The 12,406-nt window shown below is 45.9% G+C and overlaps 1 protein-coding gene across 1 annotated transcript; it reads right to left on the bottom strand.

Annotated features, from left to right (window-relative positions):
- Positions 1-514: 514 nt before the first annotated feature.
- LOC115509738 (60S ribosomal protein L12-like) lies at positions 515-1,031 on the bottom strand. The gene has a single exon (XM_032592750.1). It carries the CDS (start codon positions 1,001-1,003, stop codon positions 515-517), a length of 489 nt encoding a protein of 162 aa, XP_032448641.1. The 5' UTR covers positions 1,004-1,031.
- Positions 1,032-12,406: the final 11,375 nt, after the last annotated feature.

Genomic DNA, 12,406 nt, shown 5'->3' with positions numbered 1-12,406 from the left:
AAATAAGGTCATATTTTGAGGTACTAGGGGTTAGGACTTCAACATATACATTTGGGAGGACACACATTATTAATACCAATTGAATCCACCGTAGCTACACCTTGATTTCAGATGTCTAGCCTCCAGACCCAGTCTATGGCACTTTGTTATGGCAGCCCTAGCAAACGAATACACTAGTGTTCTAGGGTCCAACCTTAGTATCAATATCCTCTCCATCAATTTACTCAAGTAAACAACGCTCCTTAAGGCCTGCCCTGATATACCAGGACTCTCAAAGTCCTCATGTGGATCAGCCTTTCTCTCCACCATGGCTGTCCCTTCGTTGTTAATGCACTCCCCTTACTGTCCATATGACTACCATCTCCTTGGGAACTAGGGATTAAATGAGTGAGACTCAAAGTTTTGAAAATATAATGAAATCTTGGATTTTTTTCTTGCTTTTATTTCCTTTTTTTTCTTGTTTTGTTGCTGTCAAATGATCCTGTATTGAAGTATTCTCCTTTGTAGTTCTTAACTAGCTAGGCATTCCAGTGAAATTGATGTCATCTATGATGTCATGAGGGTGGCAGACATCAACATTATAGCCCACAGACTGGGTGGTCCCCAGAATCTCTTTAATGTTTCCAGAGAGTCCTCTGGCTAAAAATCGGTGCCGCATCTGCCAGGCAATGTTGACAATCTCATCAAAAATGATATTTCCACTGTGTTTAATGTTTTTCTGCTTCTTTCTGTCTCTTGGAAGTTCCTTGAGGACTTTGATAATCAGGGCAGAAGCAGGAGATACCACTTCAGTCTGGAGCTGTCTGTTCCGAATGATCAGTTTCACTGTAATCCTCAGACCCTGCCAATCACCAGTTGCTTTGGCGATATCATCACCAATCTTTTTTGGAGACAGACGCAATGGGACAATCTTTGGGGCCAGGATAGATGTGGCACCCACTTCGCCATCGGTGCACCTCAGGTATACAACTTTGATTGCATTGGGGTCAAACTTAGGCGGCATGGTGGAGGCCACTGGTGTAGGATACACCTAGATTCAGGACAAGCAAAGACTGTTGCACCCTCACCTCCTCTGAGCCAAAAGTCAAAAGTGCTTTTCTTTGTTTCTGAAACTAAGATAGTACCAGGGAAGAATGGAAAGGAAAGCTTACTATAAAAAAATTACTAACTCTAATGGGGATTGACTATTAAGGAGTAAAGAGAAATCTAGGGGTGCCTGGGTGGCTGTGTCGGTTAAGCCTCCAACTCTTGATCTCAGCTCAGGTCTTGATCTCAGGATCGCAAGTTCAAGCCCCGCACTGGGCTCTGCACTGGGCATGAAGCCTACTTTAAAAAAAAAAAAAGGAAAGTGTAAAGAATAGACGAATTGCATGTATAGGGAGGAGTCACTACCCCCAGGGCTAGATAAAAAAAACCCAAGGGTGGAACGAACATGGGACACCACCCTTACCACTGGACCTGAAATTGAAACCTTGTTGGACAGGGTGCAGACCTATGACTCAATGAGCAGTGAAGTCATTGACCTGTCTGCTGGAAAGACTTGCTGGCAATTCACCTTTTGTGTGCTTTGGGAAGATGCCTTTGAAGAAGTGTTGCACACTGCCCCGCCACTGTGTGCTACAAAAGCCTCCTCCAAAAAAAGCTCATAGGAACCAGGAAATGCCCCCTTTTTCCTCTAGTTCCCTCTACTGATGAAGCATAACATCATATCATCTGGCTAAGGAGGAACGTGCCAACATCACCATCAAGTAGTGAAGTTGGATTTGGAGCTGAGAGGCAACAGACTAATAACAGCGCATTAACCCTGGTTAGATCGAATCCCATGCCTATGCTACGCTGACACTCATGCAGTTATGTGTGAATAGAGAAAACAGTATCAATAACAAAAACCAAACTGACTGGTCTCACTAGTCTTGTCAGTCTCAAGTGGGTGTCAGGGCAGCTAGCAATCCTACCACATTTCCCTGGCCTGCTCCCTCACCTCCTCAGCCAGATGGTGATTCCTCACTCTCATCTCCTCAAACTTGTATCACCTTCTCACCACACACTCACTGTGCCACTGACCTCACTTCCTGTTTCATGGAGAAAATAGAAGCACTGAGAAGAGAGCTTCTGCCAACTCACCACCACACCTACACACCGGGTAGCACCTGTACCCACATACTCTGCCTTCCTACCTGCTACCAGGCTGAGATGCCCATGCCCCTCTCCATGGCCAGCCCCACAACCTCTCTCTATTAGATTCCCATCCCTTCTTTCCTACTCAAGGAAACTGCTCTCGCTCCTACAACATCAACTTTTCCTCCCTCTGCTGAATCATTCCTTTCAGCATACACTTAAAAAAAAAAAAAAGGCAACTCTTCACCCCACACACCCCTCCAACTTCTGCCTCATTTCTTTGCTCTTATTTACAGCAAAAGTCTTTTTAAAACTTAGTCTATATTCATTGTCTCCAATTTTTGTCTTCTCAGTCCCTCTTGCACTTACTCCAATGAGGTATTTATTGTCACCAGTCCACTGCAAGAATTTTCAAGACCACCAGTGACCAAGGGCACCCCTGCTGTGCAGAGCCCTGGAAAAGCATTTTGTCAGGGTCCTTGTCTATCTAAACAATTTGACTTTAAAATGTATTTCAAAATTTATTGGCTCATGTGAGATGTTGACATCAATCAATGAAGATTTAGAATCATCAGTAGCAAAGAGGCATTTACATATTTGTTTACTGTTCTATCACTACATGTGAAGATTCTTCATAGAGTCCAGGCACCAAGTGGTTCTGTTCAGATGCAGGAAACATCTCTTTGTGCTCTTTTGGCTAATGTTCTATCTCTTCCAGCAAGAAAAAGACAGCAACACTGTTACTGCTCACAGTGTCATGCTTTGAAACCTGTTTGTATTGAAACAAGATGGTTTGGGGTTTGGGCTGTTTGTTTTTCTTTTGTGCCTCTGCAGTTCTCTGATACCATTTATTTAATGCTGATTGCCTCATTACTTATGATGTTGCATCATCCATCATGGCAGCTGTGCATGCTGGCTTCCAACCACTCTATCAAAGGCTATTTCTGTGCTTCATTGATGAAGACCAAATAATGCAAGCCTTACCCAGAAAATGCAGGAAAATATGAATGATAATCCATTTTCTGATTATGTTAAATTTTCGGATTGGAATTTTACAGTATTAACATAGAACAACATGTCTTCAAACCACATATTCTCTTTAATTCCTCAGACCATAATCACTGCATGTTTAGAAGCCAGGGTTGCCTGTACTCCTGCTTCCACGTACCACTACCAACAGGGAGGAAAGGCAGGGAGACATGGAAAGAGCAAGAAAAACAGTCGCGTTCACATAAGGAATGTCCATTCCTTTTTGGGGGTCACCATACAGCCAGCCTTCTGGAGTCCCCACCCAAATAAGCACTCCTTAGCCAGTTCGAGAAGCAACAGAAGTCAGGGTATGGGGCCAGTGCTCTATAGCAGCATCCTGTGGCGGAGAGGGCAAGAATGGCTGCAGCTTGCAGGCTGGCCAGGGCACCATTTGCTTAGACAGAAGCCTGGGGGAGCTCCGCTCAGACTTGCACAGGCCCCCAGTGTTCCAGCAACACATGTGAAGGAGGCAGGCTTCCAGAGATGAACACTGGGCCCCCTGCCCTGTCTTGGCTGATGATAGGGGCAGGAGGGGGGCAGGGGAAGAGAGAGCTGGTTACATATTAATTCTAGAAAAGCCCAAATGGATGTTTCTTCACCTTGTTGCACTCGTTAATTTTAGGCTTCTTCCCAGCTCTGCCCACCACCATCCCCTCTCCTATACTCAGACGTCTTGAGTTTACTACCCTTCATTTTAATGCCTAATACATTTCTTTATTTAAACCTTTTCCTATGGAGAAATTCAGATAAATGTAGAAGCAGATGGACGAGTACAGTGAACACCCTCCCTCCCCCCCCCACCCCCGCCATGTGCCCTTCATCAAAGCTCAGTACCATCAGCTCAGAGTCAATCTTATTCTGGCCAAACTCCCACCTATATCTCTCCTCCTATATTGAGGCAAGCCCAAGTTTGATTTCATCAATAAATATTTCAGTGTATGTCTCTTAAAAATGATCCTTTAAAAAAATATGACCTCGATGCTCTTACCACATCTAGATTTTAGAAAACACCTTAACATCATCAAATATGCAGCCAGTGTTCTCATTTCCATATCTACTAAGTACCACTCATGGTGCTTTGGGAAGGGCACTGGCAGAAGCACAATCTGTGACAGGACAGCAGTGGACCTGGCCGTGGCCCAGACCGCGTGGGTGCCAAAGGTTTGAATGGGGGAGGAAATAGTGAGAGATGTCGCATGAGGACCATAGGCGAGTATCGAGCAGAGGGAGATGGAATTCTCCCCCATTGCTTCCCAGCCCAGTGGGGGAAAGGGGGGTGGTGGGGGACTCGAGGAAAAAAGGGTTGTGAGAGAATAACCAAGTGAATTTTTCTCCTTGAATGCGGGGTAGTTTTTATTATCAGTGAAGAGAAGTGTATAAGTGTCATCTTGGCAGGTTCGGAGGATAAAACTGAATTTCCTCAGGAGGTAACCAATGTGCTGGGGAGGAGACAGGGCAGAAAGAAGTGTTGGATTTGGTTAGTGAATAAGTGTCAAGACCTAACACTGCCCCTTTGGAGAGGGAGACATAAAGGGAAAAGCATGTAGACTTTGTCCTCGCACCATCCTAGGCTTAGAGGTGTGCCAGTTACCAGCTGTGTGACCTGGAGCAACTACTTAACCTTTCTGAGCCTATTCCCTCATCTTAGAACATAAAAGGCCCATAAAGGAATAGATCCAGGAACACAGGTGAAATGCCTCATCAACCCTTAGCCAGAACCTGTCAGTTCTTCCCCATCCTCTGTCTTTTTTCTGTTGATGTCTAGATGCAGTCACACAGGTAGCTAAGGAGGCCAGGCTCTGAGAGGGCTCACTATGACAGAGATTCTCACGTCTTTGTCTACCAGGCCGTGTGGTCCAGATGGCTTTCACACAGGTGGGAACTCCAGCCTTTCTCCTCCACTCAAGAAAACCTTCCAGAATGCAAGCGAGGCTGGAGAAATGTCGTCTGGGACTGGGATGTTATGGGATAGCTGAGGACAGCAATGGTGGCTGGCCAATGGAAAGGGCAGGAGAGGCAGCAGATCTGAAGCATCAGGGTGATCGGATAGCCCTGGAAGCTCTGCAAAGCGGGGAGCTATGTCTAAGACCTAGCACAGAGCTTCAAGGGAGTGTGACCTGTACAGTCTCACCCAGTCCTGTGCTTGGAAGGGCCTGCACTTGATTTAATGCTTTGCTGTCACCATCTTGGAATTGTTAAAAATCTTAACAGGGACCCCACATGTTCATTTTGCACAAATCAGGTGGCCAGTCCTACCTGCCACCAACCTTCCAGCTGTGTGAACTCCTGCAGCATCCCCAGGGAAGAGAGAAAGCAGACTCCAGCTGATCCAGCCTGGCAGACTTGGAGAGCAGGTGTTGACGAGGAGACAGAAAAGTTGAGGGACCATCACAGGGTTCCAGTGATCACCCATGACATCTAGGATGGGTGGGGAAGGAAGCAAAGCCAGCAGGGGACTGATGTATTAGAAGAAAAGGAAAGTGGGGCGCCAGGGTGGTTCAGTCAGTTGAGCGTATGACTTTGGCTCAGGTCATGATCTCACGGTTTGTGAGTTCGAGCCCCACGTCAGGCTCTGTGCTGACAGCTCAGAGCCTGGAGTCTGCTATGGATTCTGTGTCTCCCTCTCTCTCTCTGCCCCTCCCCTGCTCATGCTCTGTCTCTCTCCGTCTCTCAAAAATGAATAAACATTAAAATTGTTTTTAAAAAAAAGGAAGAAGAAAAGGGAAGAGTCTAGAGTCTGCAGGTCTTATAGACACCACTAATTGGAGTGAAGTAGAAGTGTGACTGAGCCAGAACGAGTGATTTTATTATTTACTGATAATAAAACCTACCCAGCACTCAAGGTGGGGCTTAAAGATTTCAGAGGTGGAGCAGATGGTATGGCTGGGCTGCGGCCTCAGAAAGCAGAGCTTAGTGGAGGACCAGGCAAGCTGCAGCTGTAGATGATGGGGTCAGGATGGTGATGGGAAAGTGTGGGGAGAATGGGGGCAGTGTGTCAGTTGGTTGTATAATAATCAAGTGCAGCAGAGTCCTTGATATCCAGAAGTCTAGGCAGCAGGCAGCTCTGGGGAAGTTAATCAGTAAGCACGGGGGGCCCAGCACTATGCAAGCGTTCCGGGACAAAATTGGAGAGGGGAATGCCTGAGCCCCAACAGGTTTCCAGTGCCAAGATTGATGGACAAAAAAAAAAAAAAAAAAAAGACCAATAATAGGAATGGGACACCAGAAAAAAGCCAGGCAAGCTGCCTGGGAAGACAGGGAAAAGGCTGGCATCTCCATTTCCGCTACGTGTCCCTGGGTACCTACTTGGCACATCCCCCTCCCAACACTTTGGTCTCCCTTGACAGCAGGAGGCTCCTGAAAGGCAGATGCTCTGTTTCATTCACCCGCTTAGCCCTAAGGCAAAGGAAGTACTTGGCACATGGTAGGTGCTGAATAAATGCAGTCTGGTTGGCTAGGCATTAGATAGTTGGACAGCTAGATGGCCACTCAGCTCAATAGTGAGAGAGAAGCCAGCTTGCAGAGTGAAAAGCCTGCATATTCTGGTACCAGTCGGCCGGGGTTCTAACCCTACCTGGGCTACTTGTTAAATGAGCAATCTTGGCCAAGTTATTTAACCTCTTATACCTGAGTTTCCTCACTACAAAATGTAAATTTTAACTTTTTTAATCTTATAATGAGCCTTTGAATTAATGTATATAAAGTACTTAGAACAGTGCTTGACACCTAGCAAGTGTGGTGGACAAGTCATGCACTTGTTATCATTATTTTGACCAATAAATAACATTTTGCGTGTGTGCACGTTGCAGCTGTTAGCCACGGGCAGAGATGTGCCTCCTTCACTTGCTTACACCGGAGGCTTAGATAACACCCAAGAGGCACCGGAAGGCAGCAGTCCCTTCCTCCCTCCCTAGTTAACATTCCTAAAATATCTGCAAGGAGGCCCAAATGCACAGGGAGGCCATGCACCTCTGACACAGGCGGCACTTTTGTGGAGAAAAGGCAGCGTGGCCACCCAGAGGCGGGGACCTGGCCTCGCCCCAAGTGCCCGCTCCTCTGGGCGGCGGGCGCCACCTGGAGGCCGTCTCAAGAAATGCGGGGATGCTTCAGGCACTTGGGAAGGTGGCAGAGTCCATGCCTTCAATTTTATCCTTTTTTTTTTTTTTTTTTTTTTTTTTTTTTTTTTTTTTTTTTTTTTTTTTTTTAGTTGAGCCACTGCTGTGTGTTAGACTGTGATAACATGGGTAGTAAAAAGCTAACGTCTCGTCTCCCACGACATTTGTGGCTTAATGGAGAAGACAGACCCCCAACAAATAATTCAATGTGCATCACTAAGGGCTGGAAAGAGATAGATACAAAGGAGGGAATAACCGAAGTGGCCATCCCCAAGGTGTTTATTAGTGCCAGAGGCCGTTCAAGGCACTAAAAATAAAGGAACAAAACAAGCTCCTGCTCATGAGGAGCTCATCGCGGGAGGGACAGACAGGCAAACTTAGAGGTAGGGGACAGACCTAAGAATGAGCTGTGCTGACAGCTCAGAGCCTGGAGCCTGCTTCGGATTCTGTGTCTCCCTGTCTTTCTGCCCCTCTCCTGCTTGTGCTCTATCTCAAAAATAAATAAGCTCTAAAAAAATTTTTTTAACAAAGTAAAAAAGAACGAGCCGGCCCAGGATCAGAGGTGTGCAGAGTGAGGTCAGGGACATCCTCCAGGAAAACGTATTACTTAACTTGAATTTTAAAGAATGGGCAGAATTTCTCAGAATTTCTCAGGGAGGTGAAGGCGGGGTATCTTTTGTGAAATTGTGAGAGCAAAAAGAAAAGACATGGGTTGGAGAGTGGCAAGTTTCTGTGTCTGAACTACAAGGAGGGTGGAAGGGAAGTGCTGAGACACGGAGCTAGAAAAGGAGTTTGGAGCCAGATCGTGAAGGGCTCCATCTGATGAGTGAAGAAGTTCGGATCAGAGCCAGAGGGCAACAGGGACCACCCAAGGTTCTACAGCAGAGACCTGCGCGGTGGAAATCTCAGCGCGAAACGCAGAAGTGAGGGCAGGTGAGGATACTAGCAGCTCAAACTCTCAGGTGCCGAGAAACAGCTGAGCACTTGGCACCCTCTAAATGCATCAATGGGGTAAGTACTATTATTATTCCAATTTTACCAATGGGAAAAAACAGGTATCCGTCAAGTGCCGGCTGCCTTGAAGCTAGGTTCCAGCTCATGGGCCGGCTGCGGGGCCTGAACTCTTCTACGGGCTCCGAGCAGAGTCAGCTGCGCCAGGGGGCGGAGGGCTAGAGCCAATTCCCGCTCAGTGGGGGCAATCAACACTACATAATGACTGTCCAGCCTGCAAGATGAAGAACAGCAAAGAGCTGATGGCTAGATTATTAGGAAAAGTTCGCTTTTGAGATAATAAGTTGTTAGACCTGCAAAAAACCTTATTGCTCATCCAGAACAACCCCCTGTTCTGCCTTCCATTCGGGCACTGAATCAATGCACGGGAGTCTGAGCCACCTCCTCCTTCCCCTCCACCCCTCCACCCTAGCCCCGCCCCCCAGAAGGCAGGGGCCCTGAACCTTCTGAAGTGCTAGCGTCTGCAGGATCAGCAGCCTTATGCGACACCACTTCATCCATTGGCTCCTCTCGCACTACGTGAACAATTTTTTCTCTCTCTTTTTCTACTGAAGGAAACATGCACGTGTTCCCAAAACATGTGTATGTACTATAATTTTTTCCATCTGGAAAAAAGTTTTTAATTTAAAAATTCCTTTGACCCGAAACTTCTCCCACAACCATCATTCTATTACATCAATTCTCTTCAAAAGAGTTTATACTCAGACTGCACTTTCCCTCCTCCTAATCTTTCTTGAACCCACTTCAATCAGTTTCATTCCCCTGATGCCACCAGAATTGCTCTTGTTGAGGTTACTAATCACTCCACATTGCAGTCTCAAGTCAGTTGAGAGTTCTTACCTCGGTGACCTGTCAGCAGCATCCGACACAGTTGTGAGTCTTCCTTTGGTGGCTTAAAGCTGTCTACACTTTTCTCTACCTGCACTCACTTCCTAGTGATCTTACCTGGCCTCATGCTCACAACTCCCGAGTGTATTAAATGTCCAGCCTGACTTTTCCCCAGAAATCAGATCCGTGTATCCAACTGCTGATTCAACGTCTGCACTTGGATGCCTGATGCAGGATATGAAGCTCAAACTCAGTGTGTCCAAAAACAAGCTCAGAACTCTCCCCTCAAAACCCACTCCTCCCACACTCCCTCTTATCTCAAGAAATGAAAAACTCATCTTGCGGTTGCTCACAACACATCCTGTTATCTGAATTTGTCAGGATACATTCGGTTACGCTGCAATAACAAAGACCCCCAAATCTCAGGGGCAAACACAACAAATGTTTATTTTGTTGCTCATGTCTAGCCTAAGTTCGTCGGAGCTCTACACCTCATGTTCACTTAGGGACCCGACCAAATATTTCCACAGTCTTTGAGGCAGGAGAAGGCATGTTGCAAGGTCTCGCTTTCACACTTCAATGCCATACACATCTCTTCTGCTCATATCTTGTTGTCCAAAGCAAGTCGTGTGGCTTGAAAATGCAACAGGTGAAAATGCAAATCTATGTGCCAAAAAAAGAAAACAGCCCAAATACCATGCACAGCCCCCACACTCTTCCAGCCCTCTCCTCCCCAGCACTGCACTTGCAATCCACCAGTAGTCCTGGCCTTACTTTCAAAATAATCCAGTCTGACCTCTTCGAACACCTCCGCCAAGGCACCCACATCCTTCACCTGGATCATTGTGATAGCTTCTTTACTGAACTTTCTGCTTCTGCCCTTGCTCCCCTTAGTCTATTCTCAGCACAGAGAATCACCTGAGTGATTCTTTTAAACACGCCCCCTCTCTTCTCAGACCCTTCCAGTAAGGTAAGTAATAAATAAGTCTAATAAAAGAGGACTTAATACAAGTGTTTATGGGGGAAAGGTGTGTTGCCAAAAAATCCACAAGGGCTAGAGCTCCTCCAGTGACTTCATCCCCAGCACCTGCTCTGGTCTCAGCTCAGCTTTCAGAAGTAAACCCCAGCCTTACCTCCGGCTTCCTCCTCAGACCCAGAAGCAGGATCTCGACTTCCTGTGCCAGCAGAGCCTGGCCTCAGCATGGACTGTAGTGCTGACCAGCTGACTCTCCCCAGGTCTTTCTGCAGCACATGGCCTGGCCATGCCTCACCACAGTGTCCTGCATCACAGCCACAAGGAGCAGCACAGCAAGGACACAGCCTAATTGGAATCAAAAGTCATCAATTCCTTCACGGTTCCACCCAGTTTGCAGGAGTAAAGGACTTTGCTAAGAATGTGTACAGGTTGCCCAAGAAAGTATCTCCAAATGTACTCAACCTGGGCTGATGCAGAACCTCACAAAGCACCCTGTGCTGATCCTTGAGTCCTACGCTTGGGGGGCCCCCAACTTCATGCCCCCACTGTGGACTCAGCTCCAGAATGGCTATATGAGCATCAAAGCTACATCAGCACTTTTACGGAGCCCCTGGGAAGGCCATGGGCTGATATTCAGGCTTCAGACAGTGAAGTGTGTGTGCATAACACCAAATGCATTGTAGTTAACCTGATCATGAACCTGTTTCAGACCCACAGGGGTGATTCAGGACATCCTGCTGGTAACTGCCTCCTCCCTTCATCATTATTTATTCTGTCTATTCATGATTCCCACCAGAATAAAAACATACTATAACTCCTCCCACCTTGAAAACTAACCTGTCATCCCTGTACCCCTGCTCACATATCTGTGTAATTTTTCTGCTGCTCTCTTGCAAAATTCCTCTAAAGATTCAACCATGCTCACTGCCTCTGGTCTCCTTCTCTGCCTTCCAGAAATCACTGCAACTTTCCCCAAACTGCTCTGGTCCAGGTCAGTGATGGCCACCCTCTGCCAAATGCAACGTTCAGCAGAGCACCTCCTTTTCTGCCTCCTCTTCCAGACCCTCAATTTCGGAAATCCTCAAGATTTAGTCTGTAACATCTCTTTTCTCTTATTCATATTCATTTTTAAGGTGATCCCAACCAGTTCCATGATTTTCACACATATATAAATTTAGGACTCCTTAATTTTTTTTGTCTCAAACTTTAATATTGTCCTGAACTTCAGGCCCACATACCCGACTACCAACTTGATGTTTCTGTCAGGACATCAGATTAGCAGCTCCAACTTCACATGCCCAAAACACAACTGTCTCCTTCCTCTCCTTTCTTCCTCTCTCCTTCCCTTCTCCCTTACCTTCCTCTGTTCCTTACTTTCTTTTTAAATATGCTCTTTTACTTATAATGGGAAATTTCAAACACCTACAAAATCGATAGACAGATTGGTCTAATGAATTCCCATATACCCATCACACAAATTCAACATGACTCATGGCCAATCTTGCTTCTCTTCCCCTTGAACCTTGCATTATTTTGAAGCCAGTCCCAGACATACAGGCTGCATCATTTTATCTGTGCATATTTCAGTGTGTGTCTCTAAAAGATAAGACATCATTTTAATTTTTTTAAATGTTTATTCATTTTGAGAGAGAGAGAGAGAGAGACAGAGACAGAAAGTGTCCACAGGAGCAGGGGAGGGGCAGAGAGAGAGGGAGAGAGAATCCCAAGCAGGCTCTGCGTTGTCAGCACAGAGCCCAATGCAGGGTTCAGTCCGAGAACCCGTGATATGATGACAAGCCGAAATCAAGAGTCAAACGCTTAACTGACTGAGCCACCCAGGCGCCCTGATAAGACCCCATTTTTAAACATGACCATCATATCATTATTGCAATCACAGAAAATAACAACTCCTTAATATCATCTAATACCCAGTCACTGTTCCAATTTTCAATGGTCTCAATTTTTTGTAAGATTGCTTGTTTGAATCAGGATCCCACAAAGAGCTACAGTGTGATTGTTTGATATACCTTTTAAGTCTCTTTTAATCTATAGTTTCTCCCTCCCTCTCTCTTTTTCCTTTTCAATGTACTTATTAAAATAAGACCATTTGTCCTACAGAGTTTCCTTAATTTAAGATTTTTCCTAACCCTAACCCTAACCCTTAATTTAGGATTTCCTTAATTTCCTTAATTTCCTTAATTTAGGATTTTGCTGAACGTCTCACCTGTGTATTACCTACAAATTGGTACTGAGATTCTATATGTGGTGGTATAGTTTTCCATCAGAAGGCACATAATGTCTGTTTCTCTTTTTGTCATATTCAAAGTTT

Source organism: Lynx canadensis, chromosome A3, assembly GCF_007474595.2.
Source record: "Lynx canadensis isolate LIC74 chromosome A3, mLynCan4.pri.v2, whole genome shotgun sequence".
Lineage (NCBI taxonomy): Eukaryota > Metazoa > Chordata > Mammalia > Carnivora > Felidae > Lynx > Lynx canadensis.
Note: the sequence above shows the minus strand (reverse complement) of the source record. Positions and strands in the feature narration are given on the sequence as shown.